A 21,858-nucleotide genomic window follows, 5' to 3' on the forward strand; every position below is an offset into this window, starting at 1 on the left:
ATTTGAAAGCTTAATATGGTGTTTCCCGAAATAAAACACAATGGAACTTCAACATCTGTACACCATGAAATCAGTTCTAATACCTCCGTGCAATGAAGCGGTAAACTGTCGTGTATATAGAGCCTCAAGCATAATCTAGTTCACGCAGATGAAGTGACATTTTCAGTAGATGTAGGACGTATACAATCTGTCAGAGGTTTCGAAGTTACGGTGAGCATGGCCGGACTTACCGTTGTACAGCGTGCTAAGGACCCCGTAATATTTTCGCTGCTCCGAAGTTTCAGGCATCTAAGAGTTTAGCTCGCTCTCCTGACCTTCGGAGCTCCACGCTTGATGATATAGGAGGCCTTAAAATGTCGCGGCGGCAGATTTTGCTCCTAGCGGAATGGCTTCAAAATTTTCGGCAGATTACTTTTCCAGAACTTGTACAAACAGCGGCTATGTAAATTTTTGAAGCCGACGAAAACGCTTCGGGCACGCGAGGAGTTTAGAAGCATTCATTGAAGCACCGGTCACGGGCTGTGTGCTACGTTGTTTGGCGACGCGCAGGCAAACTTCAGCGTGTGCCTACGGCCTTGCAAGCGCTGCACTATGGTTTGGTGGCACCGCTGAAGAAATAAGTACCAACTATTATATGCGGAGGATAACTCGCCGCTAAATAAAATAACTCATGAAGTCACAAAACAACATTCACCGTGAAACCTTCATATACACTACACCAGATTTTCGCCGCAGCTGTATCACGATGAACGTCGATCCCTTACGAGGCCCAAGATGGGATTAATTACCAGGCTATATAGTCTCTTTTCGTAGATGTTTTACGATGACAGAACCAAAAAGGCAAAACCGCCACCTTAGCGGAGCTGAATTACTCATGCAATTGTACGTATATACGTTGTAATCTTACCTAAGGTTCTACGTTCCTCATTTGGGCTGCTCAGTGCCACCACGCAGAAACAAAAAGGAGCGAGAGGTGAAAGTAAGGTTACGTGCCATTCTCTATCCATGTAAACCCGACTGCCAAAGCTCTCGGAGCACAGAAATAGTTCACAATTCCTCGCCGTCTCACCACTTAGCATGGAATTTAGCATGTACAGTGTAGTGGTGGCACGGCAAGTACGCACTGGATCTGTGGATCCTAAACACGACGTGTTAGAAGTGACAAAATGTGTGTGTGTATGTGTGTTTCTTTTTTTTTTTTTCGCGGATATCCTGCTCGGAAATTTTGTATGGGTTCACATCATCGGGGACAAAGAGAAAAGGATGACGAAAAGACGCCTTGGACGCCAAGAGCTCAAGGGGGCTTTCGGTTCTACACGAATGCAAGTGAAAGTGATTTTCGCCTTAAAGCTTACCGTACCCATCACTGGCTTGGGAAGGTGCGCATATAGTGCTGAAATAGTACACGATATTTAAAGATAATAGTTAATTTCGCCGTGTATGCGTACGCCGGGAATACGCACAAATGAAAGTTTTGTGAAGTGCGCAGCATCCTCTCCTCGTTTATGCATATCGAATGCACTTCACTCGTGCGCCGAAATTTGGCAGCGTGAGGTAACCGGTACTTACTGTTGGGCGATCATCCATGACTTCACTGCACGTTACAGCTGTACACCAACCCCGTATAGGGTGCGATTCAGGACGTTGTAGAATTCCACCGTATTGTAAAATTCGCTATCTTGTAAGCACTGATTGGCGCAGAAGGCTGCTGCCTCTCTGATTGGCTCAAAATGCCGCCATTACAGAATTCAACAATATGGCGGAATTTGACAGTGTCGTGAATAGCACCCCTTGTGTGGTACCTTCTTCTGGTGTGGGTGGAGCCTTCTTCTGTACAATATGATGGGGTACATGCTTATCTTATATATCATGACCTGCAGCATGCATATAACTCTTTCCTGAGAATAACAACATGTCATTTTGCATGCATAAAGTGACTGTATTTGGTAGTTGCATACCTCGGTCGAACGCCAACTTCGGCCACCACTTCCGAGGCTTTGCAACGAGTTTCACCTCTGAAGTCCTGCGAACGCTATTGGGGAATATAAACCCCAAAGTGATACATGCCATTTATTATGGCCTGCGCGTAGCTAGAACGTAAGAACATATCAACATAACCCCCCCCCCCCCCCAAAAAAAAAAAAAAATGTAACCAGTTTTTGCACCATCATAACATAAGCTTCTATAATGTCTATAACGTCTCGGTGTACTTTCGTCATTGCTTTTCTCTGTAGCCTGCCGACGACAGAAAAGACTGGCACGCTTTTTTAAGCAGTCAAATACTTGCTCCAGAAAAAGAAATAAAAGAAAAAGGAACAGCCAGCTATGCTTTGCAAGTCAAGCTAAAGTTCTTTAGCATGTCACACACGCGCAAAAATCAGCTAGCGCAAGACAGGGGTAATTGGAGATTGCAGGGAGAGGCCTTCGTCCTATAGTGGACATAAATATAGGCTGATGATGATGATGATGATGATGATGATGATGATGATGATGATGATGATGTAAAAATTGACAAGGTCAATAACTCAAGCTGTCCGCTTCGATTATAGTGTTGGCGTACTTGCTTAGCCATCGGGAAAATTAAAATATAATCTTACGATACGACCTGCAGCAATGAAGAAATATTAACGCTCAGTGCACTAAGTGAGGCCACTTGTTCGTGCTCGTGCCAATCAGCAGTCCGGACAGTCGAGATAAATCTTCGCTGTGGGACTTTTGGGAAACTAGCTGTCGTAATTAAATATAAGTTATGAAACGGCGTTCGATTAAGTGGAGATAACAGTAGTTATGGAGTCAATGCGTATATAGTTAAGAAGTAAAGGAAACATACGCGATCTTAAAGAACGCTTGCATAGATTCCATAAGCTATATACCATTATTGTTCACAAGTGAAACATTTCTGATTAAGAAAGGTATCGGCCAAGGACACACAATCTCTACATCTTTATTCACTGCGGCTTTCAAAGTTTGTTCAAGATGCTAGATTGGGATGGATCAGGTGCAGCGATTAGAGGGGAATGTCTCCCTAACCAGTGGTTCGCAAATTACATTGTCCTGTTATATTGCTCTGTGGCGTACATTACAAAGGATTTCGTGGCCTTTCTATTTTTAGTTGTTATTGTCGGTTATATTTTAAAAGGAATTGCTGGCATAAACACACCATGAGAACGAAGGCATGTACCGGCACAACTAACGCTTCATTTCGGTTCCAGTATACGTCGTGGGCGTCGTTATGGCCAGATCGAAAGCTACAGGGCAGCGCTGCATGGCGCTATCCTCGAGATGACGCTTGAAGGCATACACGGCTCCTCCTTTCTCGCATTGAGGAAAACAGCAAGTCTCAGTGGATCAGTGTGCCTAACACACGCACACTTTGTGCCAAAATGACTGGTGACGTTCGCTGACGATAGTGTTAAGGCTATAGCCTGAAGCCCTGCAGTCTGCGCTCGCACCTTGCGTGTGTTCCCTCAGCGACTCCCCGAGATTGCGCTGACGCACGTATCCACACGCTGACGGGGCCGACCGCGCGCTCGTCGGTCATCGAGCCGAGCGCTCGTCGGCCCCGCAGCCCGTAGACACGCAGCATCTAATCAGGCCGAGAAACACGCCGGTCGTCGTCTCGCCGAGTTGCGTTTCCCGCGGGGAAGCTGGGCAGGGTGGAGGGGAGCTTTTCCTCTGCGGGGAACCAGCGTCTCGCATCGCTCCACAGGCCGGAGCGCGCGGCTTCATTGAGTTAGAGCCTGCAGGTGCGGCTGCGAACAGCGTAACGCTCGCAGCTGTAAACGCATCCAGAGCGGCCCAGATCAGAGAAGCAAGTTAAGCGGACACTTACGGCGTTAATTAAGGCTGGCGGGGCGCGGGCGAGAAGCGCATGCGTGCCATCGATTGGCGCCATCGACCCGAGGCATCCGTGCGCCCGGTGCCTGCGGTGGGCCACAGCTTCAGTCGCGCTCATTTCCCCCTCGCTGGCTGCCTCTTCGTCGTCCCCGCTGTATACGTTTTGTTCTCGCTCCTTCTCCGTCTTTTGCGATGGAGAGCATTAATTATCGTTTTCGGAGGTTCTCAGAATGCAAATTAATTACGCGAGTCGAGCGTGCGTTGAAACGTAATCGGGAGTTGGCGAAGCCCGAGCAATAAGCGTGCATGCTATAGAAGCATCGCGGGCTCCCCCTCCTGCGTATACGTACACACACACACACACACATGCGGCGCTTCGCATGTCGACAGTAAAGGCTTGGCGCGGAGCCGAAGCTGGCAGCACCGCTGTTTACTCCTTGGCTGCTCTCTATAGTCGCACGGCAAGTGCAGCGCAGTTACGCCGCACAAACGACAAAACGGAATGTTCCCGCGGGAGCTCACCGTTAATCACGATCCCGTTCCGGAGCACTGTGGCCACGGCGCGCCCTGTCGTCGTCAGCGTTTGCCCGCGCGCAAGGCCTCTTCATTTTCGCGAAAGCGAAAAAGCCCACGAGCGTTTGGCGTGCTCAAGCGGGTGTTCAGGCATAAAAGAGACCGCACGACGTGCCTGGAACCCGCAGCACGCCCACTGGGCGCTGCGACAAAACACGCTCGCGTGCCGTCGCTCGGGACGCCTGGGTGGCGTTCGTGCGTTCATTTTGGGGGAGCAAGCGACCAGTATCGCGTCAACATCAATCTGCTGGTCACAAGCTGCTCACGGCACTCAATTTAGATACCCGCACATAAAAAAAAAAAAATCTTTTGATGTTCACCCCCCCCCCCCCCCTTCAATTGCGCAGCCTGGAAACAAACAATCAATAAACGTTGAACGTCTTATTCTACAGGAGTCGTCACGTGTACTTACAACGCAGAACTGCAGCTTCTTTGCTCGCCTCGTCCTTCGCTCATGTCACGTGCGCGTGTGGTGAAATGCTCTTCTAGAAATCAGCAGAACAAGTACGGGATCCATTGACTCAAGGATTGATTGATATTGAGAAATTGAAAATTCTTGCAGCAAATATGTCGTCGGTCTGTCCGCATCGACGTACTGTTGAATTAATGAAAACGGATGACACATGAAATTAGCGATAAGCCCACTGAGTTTCCCAGCAGACGCCGTTCAGTTAATTTTTTTCGAATACGAATGAATGGAAAAGAACAAAGATGATCAAATAGCCCTTTAAGGAAAGTTTTTTCTGCAACGGGCCAGCAAGATCAACAACGATATCAGCAACGGAAGCATCGATCTCAGAATCAAACAACGCTGTGCTCACAATGAAACAGGGAACAATACAAACCTAAACACCAAACAAAAAAAAAAGCGGGGGAAAATGGGAAAAGGAATAATATGCATTGTACTGTGAGTAATTCAAATGCTGATACTAATACTAATATTACCAGTCTTTCTGTGCGTTTGTATACCCGACCGGTTGCCTTTGATTTTTGTTCGCGCTGGAACAATACAAGAGAAACTGGGAAAGTGGCTGTAATGCTGAGAAAGGGTCATGGTTATGGTGGTGGCAGTGGGGTCCATGGTTGTGGGACTGGTACTGGTTTAGTTGCTTATACCTTCTTGCAGTCGGAAATACATATGTAATGCAATCACCAATAAAGTGACCGTCCTTTATTTGTGTGACAGTCGCAATAATTTTCTGCGATTGTAAAGCAACACGAACTGATGACGCCCTATGATTTACGATGAAAAAGAATATGCTGGTTAGCGAGTGTAATCCTCATTATTTTTGTTATCGGGTTACTTCTGTTGTCAGCTGTTCATAGAAAGGTACTGCACTTGTTTTGAGCGCGGGTGTAAAGAGAGGTTCATGTGAAGTTACATGCTAGCCAGATTAGGGGTAGAGGCTTACGCCGCCTGGCGCAGCGGGGAGGTATTATGAGAGATATCACGTACGCTGATTGTCGCACTGTCTGCGTTTACACTGCTTGAAACAGTGATAAATTCTTAAGTGAACATATTTGGCGTCTGCACAGTGTGCCGTAATTTATTCTTTATGGTTTGGTAGCACAGCAAGGCCAATGTACTCAGAATGCAATAACTTATTTATCTACGCCACGTACATCATATAGATGCACCATGCCTGTCTCGCTCTTTAGTTTGCATATTCAGAGGCAGATGTTATGTGCTTTGGTTTTGTTTCACGTGAGAATTACTGATCATGGTTAAAGTTCGATGCAATGCGATTTAATTATCGTATTTTTTTGTAAAATCTCGCTAACACCGCTTACGCGATTTGCTCTCCAAATAAAGTGTCTCTTTCAAAATGCAACTATGCACTGTGTAACACTTGTAATGTGAGCTAACGTTGAACTTCGTGAAAAATGGAACACAGCAAGGTTTCTGAGACGTGTTCCTTTTATTTCAGAAAAATCAGCCCTCTTTCAACCTACGCCGCATTTCCTGATGATATGTAAGTGAAAAGTTATACAACCCGACGTAGCGGGACTCTTTTAGAACAAATCCTCAATAATCAAGTGAAGGAGTTATAAAATTTAATTTCGTAAAATATATAAGGAGCTTACCTTGTATCAGCAGGAGCTTTTTTTTTTTTTTTTTTTGGTGGCAGCCGCAACTTTAATTTTTGTTCATATCTCCGGCACTATATGCACAAAAAGAATGGGTTAGGCATTTTTTCGCCGCATTTACTGTTGTTGATTCGAAGTGGACAGCAATTGTTAACTTCAGTGGAGGTGCAAAATAAAAACAAATGCAAAGAGGCTACATTCACAATTTTAAGTAATAGTATCAGAAGTAGGTAAATAACAAGAAAAACGAAAGAAGTTGATTCAGGCATTTGTATATATTGATTTGTCTGATTTGCAAACTTCATTAAAATAAATCAGAAGGCTTGATCACCTGTTCACTACAAGTGCTATCATGGGAAGGAGCAATTGATCAGCTTTATTAAAAACTTTATTAAAAACGCCAGGTTTGACTTGCGATAAGATATGCATGTATCCGGCTTGCTGAGCTATGGCATCATACTATGTGTGCCAAAGCGGTTTCTGGACTAGCCAGCAGTGTGCAATCAATCAATCAATGAACTTCTTTCCTCTTAGAGCCGATATACATAAGCAAAGACTGCTGTAGTATATGAGCCCTATAGACAGCGTCTTTCCACGCTGAGTCTTTTTGCTGATGATGATGACGACGATGAGGATGATGTGTGGTGTTTAATGGCGCAAGGGGCCAGATGTGACCCAAGAGCGCCATGGTCACATCTTTTCCCTAACGTGGGTGGCATGTTCAACGAAAACAACGCTCAATTTGTACTCGGATAATTCCAATATTTATTTTAAGGTCACCGTATATAACAGTGCTTGAAATTTTGCATCTGAGTGCATCTCTTTCTCGTTGCTTCGCACGCTTGTCACAGTTTCGCAGCGATCGAATTTAGGCTGACAGGCTTGGCTCCGTCATTGCCTTAACGACTCGCACACCCCGTCACCTGGACGAGATGTTATATGCGTACCGCCTTTTCCACACACTGCCAGCGGCGATGCGAGTTTCCCCCGCTCTGTGCCACTCAGTGCTCTGTACCGGCGGTGCGAGCCACGTTCGCTGCCGGGGCGTTGGCGCGCGCGATCGAAGCGCCGTGCCTGACGGGTCGACCCGAGGTGCCGCCGCACCTTTCGCGGGCGACAGCGTCACGTCCGCGGCTATTGGGGAGTTTGAAAAAAAAAAAACGCAGTCAATCTATCAATCAGCCGGCCACCGAGGCGACCGATTCCGAGGAACACATGGCGCCGAGAGGCCGCGCTCGCCGTCTCGCCACGGACCACTCTGAAAGACTGCCACGTTAAGTGACCATTACAGCTGTCGTTTACCCGAAATTATTTCGACAATGCGACCAGGCCCCTTGTTTTTTTGTCTGCGGGTCGCTCAGGGCGGCGGCGGCGGCAGACAATCACACGAGTTTCCCCGACTGAGGACTGACATGCGATCATTATCTCTTTCCCCGCTGCCACCCCGCGCCTTCTCGTAAACAGCCCCTCGTCAGGATACGCAATCAAAGAGTATATGGCGTGTAAAACCTAGGAGCCAAATTACGGCTCTGTCTTCGAGCAGTCTTTTTCGCCCTCCTCCGTGGCGCCTTCCCCCATACGCTCGCCTTCCTCCCTTCCTCCTCACCTCTGGCCGCAATCGAGCTTGTATGCAAGCTGGGCAACTGTTGCATAAATTCATGGCCGCGCTTGCCGCTCGGGGCGAAACATGGCGCCACGGCGGCTCCAGATCGCCGTGGCGATGGCGCCCCTTCCGCCGGCAGCCAACCGGCGGCCTTGGAAAAGGTGTCTCGCGCCCCCTACGCGGCTCATCTGCCGCTGCTTAAAAGAAGCGCTCCCATGGACGAGCACGGCACGCACCGGTGCGCGCCGCCGAGATCTCGCCCTTTGGCGCCGCGCGCTCTTCAAAGCGCCCCCTTGTTTTCTCGGCGCCGCGAGCCGGTGGCTCTTCCCCACCTCGGACCGTCGGCGGTGGCCCAAGGCGCGCGCTGTTCGCACGTGGCCAGGTCAGCGCGCCGTCGAAGCCGCGACGCTAGCCATCGCTTCCGGTGCCCCGGCGCCTGCCGCGTCCTACGGCCCCCATGTCGTCGGTCGCCGATCGTTCGCGGCGAGCGAAGCCGTGCGTTCACACCGCCACCTGATAGGGCAAGCAGCGTGCAGGGTACCTACCGTGGCATTTCCGTGATAACTGAATCACGTATGATTTGGATCTAGGCCGGTGTAATACGGCGATTCTTTCCTTTGGATTTTATTCCAGTCGTGTTACCCGCCGCGTTCGAATGGCCGACCCCGATGATAGCAGCTGCGTTTTCTATGGTAGAAGACGAATAATCATTCGAATAGCACTTAGGATGCGATTACGTGTTGTTCCTGCGCCATGCTACACATCACTTTTTTTTTTCTTTCTGAACAGCCATAAGAGTGCGAAGTAATGCACGGAAAGGCGATTCGCATGCTTAAACAAAAGACACACGGAAACCTGTTCGCTTTTCATTCATTCAACCCTTTGTTTACAATGATGGCCTGTGACGTAAGAGGTTGAAAAGTGACTTTTATTATTATTATTATTATTATTATTATTATTATTATTATTATTATTATTATTATTATTATTATTATTATTATTATTATTCAGATCTTCGCACCGGTACTTCAAAGGGGGCAAGTTGATACCATTTACTGTGACCTCAGCAAAGCTTTTGATGTAGTCAGCCACTCACTGCGCCTGATCAAGCTTACGCACTTTGGTGTTGACTCATCGATTGTCAATCTCTTGCGCAGTTATCGTCTTGATAGATCATGTTATGTAAACGTCAATGGCCAAACGTCTTCTTTTTACATGGCAACTATCGGCGTTCCTTAAGGATCAGTATTAGGACCAATCCTTTTATTAATTTTTAGTAATGACGCTCTTTCCGCTATTCCGAATTCTTTATTCCTTGTATGTGCCGATGAATCAACATTATAAAGCAAATTCATACTGTTGATGACTGTCGCATCCTGCAGTCTGACCTGTTTTCTTTTTATAAGTGGTGCAAAGATGACAACCTCACCTTGAATGCTCCTAAGATCAACGTTATGACTTTCACACGCAAAACAGCACGCATTTTTTTTATTATTCTGTAGATTCTGTACCATTGTGTAAGGTCTGTGAGATCAATGATCTCGGTGTACTTTTTGATGCAACTTTACACGTTTCAGCTCACACTAAACGCGTTGCAATGCGGGGCAATGCACTCTCTTGGCTCTGTTTGCAGACTATCGAGAGAACTCAATTCTCCTACACCGTTCCGCAAGTTGTACACAGCAATCTGTCTTCCTCAACTGGAATATACGCGTCGGTCGTCTGGAATGGTATTTCTAGATCCAACAGTGACATTATAGATAGGGTCCAGGAAACTTTTCTAAGGACATATCATCACCGCTTTGCTAACACCGATACTGGACCTTGTTCTAGCATTGTTGGATTATGGTCATTGCCCTTATTTCGCAGCCGACGTAATCGTGCTAACCTTCTGTTTCTTCTCAAACTCCTTCACGGTATCATCACCTGCCCCGAACTCCTCAGTTGTATCATGTTTCGTATTCCGCGCAAGATCACCAGAGAACATACACCTTCCCATGTTCCTGCCTGTCATCACGAACACTCAACCGTCCACAGAATACAGGGTCTTTATAACGCTTATTTTCATGATCTTAATATTTTTCATAACTCACTGTCATTGTTCTGTTCCGATTTTTGCGTCGTTTCCAAACCTTGCATTTTGCTGTATTTACACTCATCTTTTCAAGGTTGTTCTTTTCATGTATTGTGTTTTTTTTTTCCTTCTTTTTTCATTTGTTACCTGTGCTGACATCAATCTTTAATAACTGTCTGAATAATTCCGCGTGCTCGGAAAACTGCTTGCGTTTTCCCTGTCTTTAAATCCGGCTCGAAAACGGATGTCGCAGAATATCGGCCGATTTAACCCGCCGTGGTTGCTCAGTGGCTATGGTGTTGGGTTGCTGAGCACGAGGTCGCGGGATCGAATCCCGGCCACGGCGGCCGCATATCGATGGGGGCGAAATGCGAAAACACCCGTGTACTTAGATTTAGGTGCACGTTAAAGAACCCCAGGTGGTCCAAATTTCCGGAGTCCCCCCACTACGGCGTGCCTCACAATCAGAACTGGTTTTGGCTCGTAAAACCCCATAATTTAATTTTTTTTAATATCGGCCGATTTCTCTTCTGTCTGCAACTGTCAATCTTTTCGAATAAGCTATTCACAATGTATTGCTGTTCAGTGTAGAAAATGTTCTTGCTGCAAATCAGTGTGACTTTATTTTCTGGCCGCAAAATGACCACGAACCTTGTCAGCCTTATGAGGCAGGTTTCCACGCACGTCATGCCATTTGGTGAAGTTGATGCAGTGTACTGTGACCTCAGAAAGCCTTTGACGCAATACCACTATTGATCGAGAAGCTTGTGCACTGCGGTGGTGAAGCTGCTGTTGTAGCTCTATACTGCGCAGCTATCTCCTCGATAGCTCCTGCTTCGTGAGCGTCAATGATCATTCTTCTTTTGTATATACAGTACCTAGTGGTGTGCCCCAAGGCTTCGTGTTAGGTCCGCTTCTCTTCTTAATCTTCGACATTAACGTTTCCTCGGGAATCCAGAAGTCTTCATTTCTTCTTTACGCTGATGACATCAAAATATTTAAGGAGATACGCAGTATTGAGGATTGCCGCACTTCGCACTCCTACCTATCCACATTCTCTGAATGGTGTCAATTAAACGGGCTCACTCTAAATCAACCTAAAACCAGAATTTTGTCATAATCGCTTAAACCTCATAATATTTTGTTCCCTTATTTTCTCGCTCGTGCAGTGTTGACGAGGGTTGTTGAAATAAGCGATCTCTGTTTGTTTTTGATAGTACGTTAAGGTTCTCCGCCCACTCTAAGCGCGTAGCATCACGAGGCCTGCGCATGCTCGGTACCGTCTGAAACTTACAAGATATTTCCACACCCCATTTCCCTTCCTCAAATTGTTCACATCCATATGTCTTCCAATACTTAAATGCGTCTCAGCGGTGGGGAATGACACTGGCTATTCATGTAGCTTATTAATCGAGAGTGGGCAGAAAAGTTGGAGTATACAAAACATCGTTTACTGACAACACATATCAACAACTGCGTGATCAACCTACACTTCCCTCCCATAGCTGCAGACGTAGTCGCACCGACCTCCTCTTTTTATAAAAAGTCATTCATGGAATTATTACACGTTCGGATCTATTATATAGCTTCTGTTTCACGGCGCGTTCCACAGAAGACTACCAGGGAACATAGGTTCTTCCACGTTCCTGCCTCTTTCAGCAGACACTCGCCTCTCCAGAGAATGCAGTCTTTACCACTGTCATTTTCTCCATCTGATGTCTTTCAAAACGTGTTGTCATCTTTCTGTTTCGAGCTTCGCGTTTTATTCTGAGCATTCTTTCTAGCTGCACTCATCTCGTGATTTCTCATATAGTTTCTCTCTCCTTCCGTACATGTTCTCCGTCACTCAATTGTGTGTTATTGCTGTATAGTTGATCATTATGTAGCTTTTTATCCAGTTCTTTTTCTTTCTAATAAATTTTTTTTATCCCAGAACTATTGTTTGTAGTTGTTTTACATCTACCTTTTTTATGTTTGTTATTCTGTGCACCAGCACCCAGACCTCAGTGTTGTTCTTGGGCACATAATTATTGATTAATTTATTGATTGATTGACTGATATTACGTGTGCTACCCGGCATGCCGCCTTTCTTTTAGTCTCATTGCGCTCAGCAAAACGGGATCGGCATCGACTTTGGCAGTTATTGCCAAAGTCAAACGAAGTATCTTTTGCGCTTTTCTAGATGTGAAAAAAGGCATTAAATTCACTTTATACTTTGTCACAAGTTTACACTGTTACGACTTTGACGGATAGTCTTTATTAATTTCTACAGCCCGGATGTAGTACATGATGCGTTATGGTGATTGCAATACGGCGTTGCTGCTTTGCTTGAATGCTAGTCGCATTAATGTCGACAGTTATCGTGAGATGGGTTCTGCTAAAAGTTTTCATTCATATGTCAATTACGTTTGCGAAGCAGTATAGTTCTTTCATAATTACCAGTACTCGGATCACGCATTGCCCGCTGAAAGTTGAGCTTGTCCCCTTTGGAAGTCCGCATGAACTGAGTCCACCTCATGGTTTCATTATCCTGCACACTCCAGACGGTTTGCCGTGCTTTGCAGCACGGCAAACCGTCAACCCACCGCCAATTAAATGGAAGTCGAGGTTTGCAAAAATACTTCACCAGGCTCAACTAATTTGTAGTTGCTTTTTATCGTCCTTTTAACACTGACAAGTGCCCCTTATATTATGTATTTTGCGATTTCATTTAAACAGCTTCAGTTCTTTTCCCTCTCTCTCGCTCTTAATTTGGTGCCGCTTTGCTTGCAAACTCCTAGACGTTATTTATTTATGCTTGTCGAGTTGCTAATAAGCTTTTATTTAGTGCTTACTGCGACATTGAAATAATTTTACACGAGACGTAATTTTAGAAAATTAGCCAACACAGCCCGTGTTCACAAAAAGCGCTAACGCTGGAATTCTACGTAAGAGGAAATCCCAGCCAATCCTGATGGACATTATATTAGCGAAGCCGGTCCGTATACACCTACGAACAAAAAGCTTTGTGAACACGGCTCCGCGTCTTTCGGGGAGCGCCTAATTTCTTCACATATATATATAGGACCTGAGATTTCTTGGTGGCACCACTTGCTGGAGGCTGCTGTTATTCATAAAAGATGCCGCAGCTCAGTGTGGAGTCATTATCCCACATCAAGCGATGCCATTTCAAACTCCCATATTGTCCTGCATGCCTCCAAATATAAATGCCGGTGAATGAGGGTCAGTCAGCAGTCTACCTTTTTTCGGTGTATCGATATAAGGCAGATCTTCAAAGACCTCCACTTGCGTCAGTTGTCGCTTGCCATGATGTGCAACATCTGCATTGAGGGATGCTCTGGAACATATCCCCAATACCGAAGTGTGCCCTTGCCATTAGCAGTGCTACACGATGTGTATCGAGAATCCCTCCAATCTGCCCTCATCAACAGTCATCCTCTCTTTTTTCCCCTTTCCCTATTCGTCATTTCGGTGTAGCAGGCTAGAGCACACTAGCTCAGGCCAACCTATATCTGCTTTTTGTTGAGTAAAATCTCTCTCTCTCTCTCCAGTAGAACTACAGTCGTGTGCTAAGTTCATATTAATAATATTTGTGCTTGCTTGCATGTGCACCGGGATTAATCGACATGGTCGAACAGAAGCTTCCCGCCACAAAAATCAGAGCTGCCTGCTTTTAAAGCTTGGTCACTGCGTTGAAGAACACGATTCCTTCCATCAAGATGTACTCGTTGGGAGGAAGTTACTCAGTCCTAAAGTGCAGTCAATGTATTTCGTAGGCAATTCACTTCAACATGGTTAAATCATGATACTAAGGAGGAGTCCTAACAACTGTCAAAAAGTAGCATTGCACTTTCAAGGGTGGCGTAAGTGGTGATGATATTGTGGACAATTGAGGTATTTACTAATGTGGACAGCATAACGGCGGGTATAGAAGAGAATGCAAGAGGTACAGGGCTTCCTCTATATAGCGCAGATTCTTAGGAACAACATGGCGCATTTGTTTTTTATTTCCATTTCCCTGAAGGTTCCCCTACGAAATTGCTTCGGCTCCCAAGGAAAAAGATTAAAAAATAAGTAAAGCAAACGAATGATGCCGGCAATAACGCAGCGTGCACATCGAGAGAGAGAGAGAGAGAGCCACCGGGATATTCCATGCCATGCTCGAGGGCTAGGCGCGGCGGCGTTTGCCGAGGCACCACTTCCGACAGATGCATTCTCTGCCGACAACGGAGGGACGGCGTCGTCCGTCCGCGACATCGCGCACCGTGATCTGCGCCGTATGAGCGTCTTTTCCGCTGGCGCTTCAATGAGGCGTTCTCGGAACGCTCTTACACCAGGAGCCGCCCCACGCGCCCAGGGACAAGGCTGCTGCGCTGAAAGCGAATCGCCGCGATGGCCGCCGATAAAAACGGGAGCGCGTGGTGGTGGTGCCTTATCGGCGGCCGCAAACCGCGGCGCCAACTCCCCGGCCACTGATGCTGTGCTGACACCCTCGTAAAGAACCGAGGAAAAAGTACCCGGATTTCGGACTCCGCCATAGGGCCCACGCTGCCGCTTCGAGCATGCCCCATGTGGAACGAGTGGCCGAGTTGATGGAATCTCGCGATTTAAGAGTCGACCGCTTGACTCGACGACGCCGCTGCGCCGGCTCATTTCTATATGCGAATGCTCTCCGGCCGCCACCATCGCGCCAGGGTTTCCTTTGTGCAGTCTGCGCGTTTCGTCTTTGCTGCTTTTCATCGGGCCTACTCCGCTGCATTTGCGCGCTCGTTTCTTCTATGTGGGCGTTATCGTTGTCTACGGGAGTGTGTGCGCGTGGTGTATAGTGTGTGTGCTACGCGCGCGGGCGCGCGCTGCTCCCCGCGGGGGAATGGGTACTTTATGTGGGCGACACCATAGCCTTACATCCCCCCCCCCCCCCTCTCCTTCTTGGCGTTGTTTAGTATACACCGTTTGCCTTTTGAAAGCGCCGTATGTCTGTCAAGGCTCTGCATTGCCAAAGTCTACGGCAGCACGCAGCCTCTCTGGAGTGCTGTATAGCAGGGGAAGTGTGCAAACGTTGTATTCGCCCTGGCTCGCTCTTGTGACGCAGTAGTAGCCTGGGCTTCGCAAAGCGTCGGGAAACACTGGGCGCGGACATTTTCGGGCGCGTCATCCAAACGCTGTAAGAATGCATCGTCGTTAGGTAACAAGATGGCTGTCAAAAGTTCAGTCATATGCCGTCAAAGAATGGCGCAAGCACCACCACGTCGACATCTCGCTGTTACCTCCATGCGAAAGCATACAGCGTTGAAAGCCTGAACAACAAACATGATGCCGACCGATGATTATTTACTCCCGACGACAGGGAAAGATAATTGTGGGATTCTGAAAAACTCGGCTGAGATCTGAACTCTCATCAGGGTACAGCACTTTATGAGCTGTCCTCTATTCCATCTGATAAAGCACGAGAGAAAAACGCCACAATAACTGTGAAAGGGCAGGCTCAGCTGCGGCCTTCGTACTCCACTGACGCCTTCTGCATCTCGACGTTAGCGTTCGAAATCGATGCTAGTTTAGCAAAGTTCAAATAGCGCGTTCCATCAGTTATGAGCCCTTAAATGTATATTATACTGCGGTTCTCGCCATCGTATCCAGGAACGAATTAAGGCTACTTTGTCATTTCTTCTAACTGATAATGTATAAAGAGTAGTGCAATTTACACCACTGAAAGCATCCCTCTGCAACCTAAACGTTTTTGGTTAGGCTCTAATTCTCCGATCCTTTATTTCAAGTTCCTAAACAAATTGACTTGGTCTACAGGAGACCGCTACTTTTGTCAGAATATATACGGTTCCTGCCTAATCTCACACTCTCCCTGGCGTCCTTAGCAGCACAAATGAGATTCCTACCTTGGTGATCGAATGGACTGCAGTGGCAGGGAATTGTACTATGGTTGAGTCTCCGGAACAGTTTCAAGTGGCGAGAATCTCCACGTAGAATTCCGAGAGGTGGGAGAAACATAAAATAGTGGGCCCATTTAATAGAGTATTGTTTCGCCCTCGAAGACAGGTGTGTCAACGAAACGAGTGCTTCTCGGCAAGCATGCGCGCACGCTCCGCAGAAAAAATCGGACAGCGCGCCGTCCACGGGCGTTTACTAAACTCGCTCGACCTTCACACTTCCTCGGCGCGCCCAGCTTCTACTCTGATGGCGGCACTTAGCGATAACGAGACACGAACGACGCTTGCTTTTGAGTCCCAAACGCACACGGTCTTTACGTTTCCCTCTCCACTGGCACATTTATTCATTTTTTATTCGCTGCGCTTGTCGAACTCCAAGACGGTCGGTCGCGCCGTGCTCGCGTTTCTCGGCACTTCTCTCTCGCAATTCTTTTTTTTCTTCTTCCTCTTCTCTCTTTTTTCTGCCCCGGTGTGGCACTCACAAAGACACGTTACATATCTAAGACCCGGAGAACGCCCCGAGAAGGTCTCTCTTCCATCTGGCCTCGTAATGAGCACTCTGATGCGCGCTTTGCCCCCTCTTTGTTTATTTTCGGCGCCCGCGACGGGCTAATGCACATGTAGAGGTGCGCCCGCGCGCGAGGGGCAGGCGAGACAGCCGCAGCCTACCTGACAGGAGAGGACTCCGGCGGGCAAAGCCTGTGCCGCTAAAAAAGAAAACCGGTCCCGACGCCTGCGCAGGGCACAGCGCTGCGCGCGCGCGCGCGCGCGCTCGGGCTTCTAGAGTATAGTGCGCCTGCAGTCCTTACGGCCGTTAGACGGCGACTGTCGGTGTGCCGCACCAACGGCAGCCGCTGCCGCAACCGAGGCGCCAGCCGAAACAGTGGCTTTACAATATAGCCGACGAGGAATGCCTGGCTCGCGAACTGACCGCGGCCAGCAGCAGAGCGAGTGCGACGACCGCCACGTGACCGGATGCCCTCCCAAGCAGTGGTACCGAGAATAATGACAGTGCCAGCTAAGAGAGATTGAAGGCTCATACTCTTTGGCGATCACCTACAGGTGACGCGCAGCCGTGGCCTCATCTACCGCTTCCCAGAAGGTCCCTCGGTGCCTCGTCAGCATTGTCCTGAGCAAAAAAATTGCGGGAAGAGTGCCGTGATAAGTGCTGCTATTGACGATTGACGGATTGCTAATGGCGACAGTGCCAGCGACGTCGCTAGTGATGGCACTGACGGAGTTCGTATGTTCTTATGTATTTTAAATAACAATATATGAGGGGAATCGCAATATTTACAGTTATTTCACGTAGATTCGCAGCTTCGTCTTTGACGGAGGCGGAAATGAATATATAATTTTCATTATTCATGCGCGCTTTCTCTCCGAGTGTGCGCTTTATTGTTTGCTCAATCAACGAAGGATTGCCTACAAGTGAATAAACCAACAATTTCAAGAGCACTATCAAGAGGGTCTGCCGATAGCTCATATCGTTATTATCTGGCGCAAGGTCGCAACGGGGTAATAGTGTATATAGTAGAGACCAAGTAGAGTTTCAGTCATCGCGATAGGCATAGGTGAGGCCACTACAGGCTTCCTGACTGGAGAGAAATAGTTTCGGTTTGTTATGCTACAGACGGGAACGAGCATGAAGAGATTAATATAGAAACAAAAGACGCAGGGAGGTATGCAGAAGAGGTTAGAGTGTCACCAAAGGCGTGGTGGCCACCTTGCCATGTACACGCAAAAATGTGTACAGGTGAGGTGTATTGTCTTTTAACGTAACTACCTTTCTTGGTGCCCTTCCTGTGCTAAGATGGCGTGTATCAGCGGGTAGGTCCATAATTTTTGGCAATGGTTCGTTAGTCAGGGCTGTGCGCTCGTGGTGCGCTGTTGGACACCCGAAACAATGTTGGCTTTTTCCTGTGCAGGCGCCAGACGGCGGAGGAGCGTGAGGCGGAGCGGCACGCGGCCAACCGGCTCATGATGTCGCTCCAGGCCGAGGTGGTCAGCAAGTCCATCTACGAGGGCGCCCGGGACTCGTTGTGCATGAGCAACGCCTCGCTGCACGCCCTCCAGTCACTGCAGCCCTGGGCTTCGGAGGCAGCCGCGGCGAACGCGCTCCACGCGAGCGCCGCCGCGGAACGAGGTGCGGCGGCCGCCGCGTACCTAGCGCAGCCGCCATCGCTCACCTCGCCCCTCTGCTGATGGGCCGCCGGCCAGGCTCTGATCTCGGACTACGGGCATTACGCGCTGAAGCCACCTCGACGCGTCTCTGGGACAAAAAGTGTGCGCACCACGCGGAGCCGGGAAAGCGCCGTATGGTGGTGGCTCGGTGCACGCATTTGCGATGGATTCTCGAGTGGACTGCCCCGAGGCTTCGATGTGACTGTGACTGCGTAGGCGGGGAGGTCGTTGCTATGCTGGCCACACTGACGGACTGAATGCGGTGTCGGTTCTCCGCATGAGCGCCCGTTGGCTGCCTTTTCAGTGCACATGTGTAAAGGCACGAAGCGCACGCGAGCCGACCGATGCGCACTCGGCGTACGCAAGCTGTGCAGTAGGGTGCGGAGGTGGGTGTCGGGTGATGTGTTGGCGCCAGATCACAGTGAGCTGCATAAGATGCATATTCTAGCGCCTTAACCGCGTACCGACGCACCTAGTCGACACAATATACTTTAGGTGAGCTTCTCCACACATTGACTTAACCAAGATGGCGGACCCTATGCTATAAGTGCAACATATTCGGGACCGCAAAAGTTGAAGAGTGTTCAAGCGCAATAAAGTACACAGAGAAGCAAAGTGACACACGCTTGTTTTGTGCACCAACTTGTTTGTGCGTGTCCTTCAATGCGCTTGAACGTTCTTCAGCATGCCTTACCAGCAAGGCCTAGTCTTTACGGTTGCAGAAGCTGATTCCAGCATGGGTGACACTAGTGCGTATCCCTCAGTTTCCTCAGTGCTGTGAGCGTGATGTCCACTATAACGGTTAAAGGCAGTTAAGGTGATTTCGATGGGCGGGGAAGCCCGCTTTACGAGAAGGTAGTGTTGTCCTATAGCACCTATTTTCTCAGCACGTATAACGTGGTTGAGCACTCCATTGACCACTGTGCTAGCGATTATTCGCTAGAGTTTCATAATGAAGAGCACTTATTAAGCAGCCACAGATCACCAGCATTGATTAGTAAATATTAAGCATTTAGATTAGATATTTTAACATAAGGTATGCTTTCGGCAAAGGGTGCTGACGAGTTAAATATGCACGATAGGAAGCTTTATAGTTCTTGACAACCATCACTCCTTTCTAAATAAGCGTGCATCCAATAAATGCGACATCTCTAACGTTAAGGTCCTAGTCCTCGAGCGTTCAGGAACCTTGTACCTTAAAAACATGCCTGTCGAAATTATATGGAAGCACCAACATGATGCGGTCAATCGGTGAAGACACGTAAGGTGTTTAACTGCACCTTAACTGAAATACTCTCATATGCAATAGGCGCGCAACAAAGCGCAAAGGCAGCGAGCAGGATGACGCGCAAGAGAAGTAGTGAAGAACAGAAAACTGAACTCGATCAGGGTGAAGCCGGTTAAACGGGGTCTGCGCAGGTATTGTTTCAGGAGAGCCGCCACGAGTGAAGCACGCATAGCGCGACCTCCCCTTCGGCCTGCATGCCTGTCGCCAGCAGCTGTGTATAGAACGACGTCGTCAGAGCTGTACACTCATTGAAAGTGCCATGACCGCGACGCGAGGTGTGCAAGAACTGTGTACTAGTCCTCCACGAACACTCTCCGGGCCCGAAATCATACAGCATCCGACGTCGCGAACCCCTTGCAAGTTGAAACCAGTGTCTTCCGCGTCATGGGACTCTCCGGTGGTGACGACCGTGTTGCCACGCACTCAACACGTGTAAAGCGTTTTCTTGTTTCGTTATCAACATTATCATTGTTCCTGTACGTCTGCGTGGCTTTCGGTTTCCTTTCGTGGACTGCGGACGTGACCTTCGTGGCTCTTCCCTCCTAAGGAAAAAAAGCAAGCACCGACTGACTCACTTTCCTGTCATTTCTTGTCGTGCTTTTTTTTCTTTTTTTTCCTTTTTTTTCACACGCTTGGTCCGTTCTGTCATCATTATTATTTTTTTTTATCGGCGGCCAGCCCCCACAGGCAACCGCTGCAGTGCGCGTTGGAGCCAAAGAAATGCCATAGATGACGCCGAAGCAGCATAAGGCGATAGACTCTGGAGTGCGTCCCCCTAAAAGCCGTGTTTTTGTTATCAGCCGCCGCTGCCTAAAGAGAAGACCATACTGACCCCGGCTTCGGGAGATGAACGCTTAGCCGCGTCTAGAGATTTCAAGCCGCGCAGCAAGGCGTACGCCGGATGGCTTCGGCGATGTGGGGATAGTCGTCTCATTTCTTGTTGGTACTATTTTGCCCGTCCGGGTGCACTACGGCTGCCGTTCTCCCGGGCAGTTTTGCAGGCGGGTACAAGTAGCCGCCTCACGAAGCCAACGAGTCTTGTAGAATGCACTGTTGAGAGATTCGCTGCAAGCGAATGTAGCCTGTTATGTACATTAAAGCCCTCTCCTAGGCCGTGCTGTACCATATGAAATGCGAAGAACCCACAGGCTAACATGTAAACAATGAATTTTTTCTTCTTTTTCTTTATGCCCAGTCCTTTATTAAATACTAAGAGCAGAGATAACGATTAAGGTATTAAGTTACGGCAGAGCTACTAAAATATGCGGCATGATTACTTCACTATTGCACAGAAATTCATGGACAACATAAACTGGGTAATTGATAGTTATATTTAAAGCGTTTGTAGACATCACCAACTGTGTTGAATAAGATAGGCTTCCTGAAACTCATTCTTCCCTAGGCGTTTATTTCCTCTGACGGAATTAAGGTCCGCACTGGAATAAAAACTATTATGCACGGCTCTCGATCAGAAGGTTTAGAACGTTGTCATGTATTATATTTGTAATATTTACATCATAATAAACTCATTCCGTACGCATGACCATTTGCTTCCTGCGTTTCGAGTGTTCTTGTTGGTATTTTTTGTGCATTGCAAAGCCTGCTCTCTCCTCGTTGTTCATGGAATTCATACAACCATGCATTGTGAAGAGCGAACACTGCAGATGCCAAGGATCACTTTGCACCGTTCGGAGAACGTTGTCATGGAATTCTGCCCCACATAGAATGAACAAAAAACGTGGTCTCCTCGGCAACATTTTCTTTAGTCGCATTCAGAGGTGCCTTGGTTTACAGCTACGCCCGACCACATGCCCGAAGCTAAAGAATCGCTAATTAGGGGAACATCTCCCGTGACAGTGTGCGCAGTAGTCCTTCAACGAAAGCACCTATATGCATATTGAAGATAAATGCAAAAGAGGCCACGTGCAGCCTGTGGCGAAATTAAGTTTGTCGAAGGCAGAGACTCCACCTTGCCACCAAAGGGGCGCGTCAGTGGGAAGCAACTGCAGTGGAACATCACACGGTCGCTTCTCCTTTCACCTAAGTATGCGCCGCTGGCACCGCTATCGAGTTCGCTCGACACTGAGGTCAGTGCCTTCATATCGTTTATTTGTGCTTACGAGAATGGCAGGTTAAAAAAGTGCGCGCCTGTCATTCCGCTACTCCTGAATGACCTGTATTGGCGGAGCCGGTGGACGCTGCGCAACTATATACTCCCCTATGCCGATATGTACAACGATCTGCAGTTACACCGGGTGTTTGTACCAAG

The 21,858-nt window shown here is 48.0% G+C and overlaps 1 protein-coding gene across 2 annotated transcripts in view; it reads left to right on the top strand.

Moving 5' to 3' along the window:
* Positions 1-21,132, top strand: part of LOC119464270 (T-cell leukemia homeobox protein 3-like) — a 71,025-nt gene extending 49,893 nt beyond the window's left edge. Inside the window, exons 3-4 of one of the 2 annotated variants that reach the window (XM_037725180.2) lie at positions 6,339-6,383; positions 18,046-21,132. In XM_037725180.2, the coding sequence (XP_037581108.1) occupies positions 6,339-6,383; positions 18,046-18,322 (322 nt within the window). In that variant the 3' untranslated portion in view covers positions 18,323-21,132. The remainder of the gene's footprint in view (positions 1-6,338; positions 6,384-18,045) is intronic. The other variant, XM_037725187.2, reaches the window with a different exon arrangement.
* Positions 21,133-21,858: the final 726 nt, after the last annotated feature.

Source organism: Dermacentor silvarum, chromosome 1 (assembly GCF_013339745.2).
Source record: "Dermacentor silvarum isolate Dsil-2018 chromosome 1, BIME_Dsil_1.4, whole genome shotgun sequence".
NCBI lineage: Eukaryota > Metazoa > Arthropoda > Arachnida > Ixodida > Ixodidae > Dermacentor > Dermacentor silvarum.